Genomic DNA, 5483 nt, shown 5'->3' with positions numbered 1-5483 from the left:
TGTCAACTTTAATAACATATAGCCTAATGTATCAACAATCTCTCCATTTAACAATTTTATGACAAAATATAGATTATATAAACCACTTAATATCCTCCAACGAAAATTTACAAATTTCTCCATAACACTCATCCAAATCAAGTCATTCTCTAAAATGCATATGATGTTCAAAACGCATCTAAGAGTGAGAAATTCAAACATTCCTTAGACACAAACCAAGATCTCAATTTCATTCATTCAATAGATAATTCAAAATTAAATAAAGTATTACACATTAAGACACTCATGCAATTAGCCCATTTTTTAAATATTACTAAATTTATACAAATACGTATCCTATAGTCATCTTTATGTTACTGAAATATCACCATTCCACTTTAGTCATCACCTCTATCAAATCACGAAGTTTTAACATCGTCTTCGTTGGCAAACTCAAGTCAAATGATACCATGTTTCGAAAGCTTATAATAGATTTATGACATACCATAAAATAAAAATGGTCTAATCTTCTTTTGTCTTTTTGCAAATTAGGAACCAACACAAATACATGGATGACAACTAGGTGATTGTACTATCAAAAAGTTTGGTTTTCCATGATAGAAGCAAGCCCATCGATATAATTAAGGTATTATTTTATAAGAGAATTCATTATGAAAAGAGTGCAATTAAAATTTCTAAATGGTGAGTCCGTGACAAGGATGAGAACCATTTCTTTCACATCAATCTTCATGATGAGTTTTTCGAAAAGGAGTAGTTAGTGTGGTAGGCTTTGTGTGATTCTATCGGTTGGCTGAGAGAACTACTCGACTTGGATTATAAACCAAGACATCTTATTAATGTATTCTTTAAAGCTCGCTTTCTTCTCAAGTTTCTCTTTTTTACTATTCACCTTCTGGTTGGTGTCTCAACCTGATCTCCATCACCCACACCATCTCTGTTTGGCTCTTTCCTTTCTCCCCCTTTCACACCATTGATCAAACCTACACTACCATATGAGTATATGACTAGCAATGCTAACCCAAATACCATATAGTCATGTTATGAAAGATTAATTATATAATTCTCGGTTAAATTACCGAGAAAGAAAAAAAAATTAAAATTATTTTTTTTATATTTGATTCTGTCATAAAAAAAATCAAATATTATTAAAATTAATTATATATTATTAAATTATTTAATCTTTATATAGAAGAATTAAAAAAAAGTGAAATAAATTTAAAATAGTATATAAAAACAAATTTTTGACTTTTATTTATTTAAATTTTCTTGGCTGTCTCTCATTTTACTTGCAGTCTCTATTTCTTTGCCTTGCATTTTTCTTTAAAATTTTTGGAAATCACGCATATATCCTAAGACCATGTTTGGATGTTTAGATACTTTATGAGATAGGATATGAGAGTAATTAACATATCATGTCCTATATTTAATCGGTAATAAGATATGATAAATTATCCAATCATATATCCTATCATTATTCATTATTTTTTTTATACTTTGTCTATATAAAATATGCTAATCTTATACTGAGGTATTATCGGATTATCATAAATTTAAATTTTATTTTATTTTTTTATTACTTATTTTACAAAATAAAATATTTTTTATTAAAAAATAATTTTGTAGTTAAAAAAGAAGAACTAAAATAAAAATGAATAAAAAATGCAATGAAATATACATTATTTTTCAATTTTTGATATTTGTTTACATAAAAATTATGTTGTATTCCAATATTTAGGATTAAAAAAATGAAATTTCTCTTATGTTTAATAATATTTATGATTCAAATATTTTAAATTTATAAATAAAATTTTATATAAGTTATTAAATATATAAAAATAATGTATATATATAGTAAATAATACATGTATTAGTATTAAAAAATAATTAAGTCAAGTTCAACTCAACTCAATCACTAACTTTAAATGTCCTAACTCGACTTCAACTTAAATTAAGAAACAATCAACTCAAAATCCAATTCAATCCAATCTCCAACTTAAATTCCACTAGAATTTAAAAATAATCAATCAAATATCTAACTCGAGTTACTTAATTCAAATCCAACTCAGCCTTATATTTTTTAAGTTTAAGTTGAATTCAAATCGACTGATATGTATAATTTATAATTCACTTTTTATGTATTTAAATTTTTTTTTATATATTTATATCAAAATTAGTAAATGTGAGAGATTTTAAGGCAATAAGAAAAAGGAAAAAAATGATTTATATAGGAAAAAATGAAAAAATATATGATATAATTATAATTTAATTTTTTTTAAAAAAATTAATAAATAAATATTATTATATAGAATAATATAAATTATAAAATATTAAATGAATTTCAAGTCAAACTCTAAATTTTTTTGAATCTTCGTCAAAACTCGATCCGAATTAAATTCAAGTCTAATTTGACTATTAACAATAATTTTTTATGGACTCGTTCAACTCACCCAAGTTACGCCACCCCTACCAAATAAGCCGAACGTGGCGTCGGTTCATCTCACTTGCTATGTATGAGAATGGTAAGATTAATCCGGGAAAGTTACACCTCCTACCAAATACAACGCATTCGACAGTAATATACACCGCATAATTTTAAAAAAGGGGTATTACAGTTGTAAATTTACAATTCTATACCTTTCTCTTTATTAAAAAAAAAAAAAAAAAAATGATCCTAACCTTAATCGCATCCCCTAATTTTAGAGGCATATATATTTTTTTTGGTTAGTTTTCATGCCAAATCAGCCTGCTAGCCTGTCACATGTCATGTGTGGGATGATGATGAATAATTTAATATTTAAGGTTTAAAAATAATAAAACCGACAATATTAAGGAAAAAATGGAAACAAATATTGGATGATACAAATTTTCCTTAACAATTCCCAAAATCATAAAGGTCATTTGGTAGGTAATCGTGTTTGAATGACACGAGGTCAAAAGCCCTCCGGCGAACAAAGCTGGTTTAACAATTTTAATGGCATGATGACGATTTTGCCCATAAGTCCAAGGACTTTGTCTACAATTGCAAAATATACAATTGGCACCGCCCAGCCTGTATTTATATAGATAGGTCTACGGTCTAGCCAGCGGCCCATCTCAAGTTCTGAGTGGAATCCAAGAAATCAAGAAAAAGTGAGGAGAGAAGGTTGCAGCAAAAAGGTCTCACTGTTTCTTCACAACACGCATCAAGCCAATAGTCGTCTGTGAAGAACAAGAGCGCAACCCCATTATGACCCACAAAACCTATACCCTTTTGTTTCTATTTCTGAGTTGAAGAATCGAGTCAGGAGAGGAGGGAATAGACTAGGGTTTGATCAGGTTCCGATCAGTTTTCTGCCAATGTCGCAGCACATGGACAACATCCCCTCCACGCCCGGAAAATTCAAGTCCGACAAGTATCACTACATTCACCGATTCCGATCCCACTCGTCTCTCGCCAAGCTCATTCTCTGGTCATTATTCTTCTTCAGCGTCATTTGCTTTTTCTTTCTGTTATCGCCTACGTCGCCGACGTCCCCTCCCGCTGACCGGTCTCGCCGGGTTCTGGCGAACTATACTTGGGGAGGTCCCGAATGGGAAAAGAAGGTGCGGCAATCGGCGCGTGTACGCTCTGATCACGGCCATACCGTGCTGGTGACCGGTGGCGCCGGCTTCGTCGGTAGCCACGTCTCTGCAGCGCTGAAGCGGCGGGGAGATGGCGTTATCGGCCTCGACAATTTTAACAACTACTACGACCCGGAACTGAAGCGCCACCGCCGCGACCTGCTTGAGCGCGCCGGCGTGTTTGTGGTGGAAGGCGATATCAATGACTCGGAGCTTCTTAGGAAGCTCTTCGATGTGGTCGCGTTCACACACGTAATGCACCTTGCTGCTCAGGCCGGTGTTCGCTACGCAATGCAGAATCCTAAGTCATATGTCAACAGTAACATTGCTGGGCTTGTGAATCTTCTTGAAGTTTGTAAATCTGCGGACCCGCAGCCAGCTATCGTCTGGGCATCTTCGAGCTCTGTTTATGGGCTTAATTCTAAGGTGCCCTTCTCGGAAAAAGATCGAACGGACCGTCCGGCGAGCCTATACGCAGCGACAAAGAAAGCAGGTGAAGCCATTGCTCATACATATAATCATATATACGGTCTTTCAATTACTGGCTTGCGATTTTTCACCGTGTACGGACCGTGGGGCAGGCCAGATATGGCATATTTCTTCTTTACTCGAGATATTCTCACAGGGAAGCCAATTACGATCTTTGAAGGGCCAGATCATGGATCTGTTGCTAGAGATTTTACATACATTGATGATATAGTGAAGGGGTGTTTGGCATCATTGGATACCGCGAAGAAAAGTACAGGTACTGGTGGTAAGAAGAAGGGGGCGGCTCAATTTCGGATTTTCAATTTGGGGAACACGTCGCCGGTGGATGTGAGCAAGCTGGTGAGCATACTGGAGAAGCTTTTGAAGGTGAAAGCAAAAAGGAGGGTGTTGCCCATGCCCAGGAATGGAGATGTGCAGTATACACATGCGAATATAAGTTTGGCACAGAGGGAGCTCGGGTATAAGCCTACAACTGATCTTGAGTCAGGGCTGAAGAAATTTGTGCGGTGGTACATCACTTACCAGTCAAAATCGAAGAAAAAGAGCTCATGGTGAATTTCTGCATCATGTTTGCTAGAATCATCCTAAGTCATGATACTGACTGCATATGGTTTTATCCCTCTGCCAATCTTTGCATTTTCCCGTTATCTTCATACGCAATACTGTTATACAAGGAGGAACCATGTTCTGCAATGGATTAGGTTTGGTTGGTGGGTTTGTTTTTGCAGGGCATTACCGATTTGTATGAACAGAAAGCTAGAAGCATCCACATAGCCTTTCCAATTGTTGCTTCCCTTTTTTAGGATTTTATTCATAGTCTAGACACTGTACAGTCTGTGACTGATAGTTTACAAAATATGCTTATTGCTTGACTTTAATCATCCTCATGAAGCAGTTTTAATAAGATAGCGTTTGCTGAATTGGGCACTTTATGAATTGCCTTATATTTGAATTTGTGTCTCTGGTAATTTTGATACCATATGAATGTAAGGTGGCCATGATTTGTTTAGCTACTTTTGATGGACCAATGGCAAAGTTAAATGGGCTTATCTGACTGTCTAATCAGTCCATCTCATGTCCCAAAAATCTGCCCACTCATGTATATGCTACGCAGATGATTCTTTAGCTTTGTGTAAGATATGTATGTGCTCTAGATCAATTTTGTTGAACCTCATTTTCATTTTCCAGTCTAAGTTGCACATAAACTTATTGGTTATTCAGTATGCGATGAGTTGCCAAACTTAGAGGTTGCATTTTTTTTCTTTTGCTTGGATTTAGATATTCTTTAAAAAATCTAAATTTCGAGTTGATTGTTGTGGGCTCTTTTTGTGTGATTGGAATCATCATGGTCAACTAAATGAACAGCTGTAGAAAGTAGTCTGAGTCCTTGAATT

At 34.5% G+C, this 5483-nt stretch overlaps 1 protein-coding gene across 1 annotated transcript; it reads left to right on the top strand.

Moving 5' to 3' along the window:
• The first annotated feature begins 2880 nt into the window (after positions 1-2880).
• LOC100244845 (UDP-glucuronate 4-epimerase 3) lies at positions 2881-5041 on the top strand. Its single transcript, XM_003635538.4, has one exon. It carries the CDS (start codon positions 3337-3339, stop codon positions 4642-4644), a length of 1308 nt encoding a protein of 435 aa, XP_003635586.2. The 5' UTR covers positions 2881-3336; the 3' UTR covers positions 4645-5041.
• The last annotated feature ends 442 nt before the right edge of the window (positions 5042-5483 follow it).

This window comes from Vitis vinifera, chromosome 2 (assembly GCF_030704535.1).
Source record: "Vitis vinifera cultivar Pinot Noir 40024 chromosome 2, ASM3070453v1".
In the NCBI taxonomy this organism is placed as follows: Eukaryota; Viridiplantae; Streptophyta; class Magnoliopsida; order Vitales; family Vitaceae; genus Vitis; species Vitis vinifera.
The sequence above is the reverse complement of the archived record's forward strand: the minus strand, read 5'-3'. Positions and strand labels throughout refer to the sequence as shown.

Excerpts from the sequence above, each read along its gene's own strand:
- LOC100244845 (XM_003635538.4), top strand. The coding sequence starts at position 3,337 with ATGTCGCAGCACATGGACAACATCCCCTCCACGCCCGGAAAATTCAAG.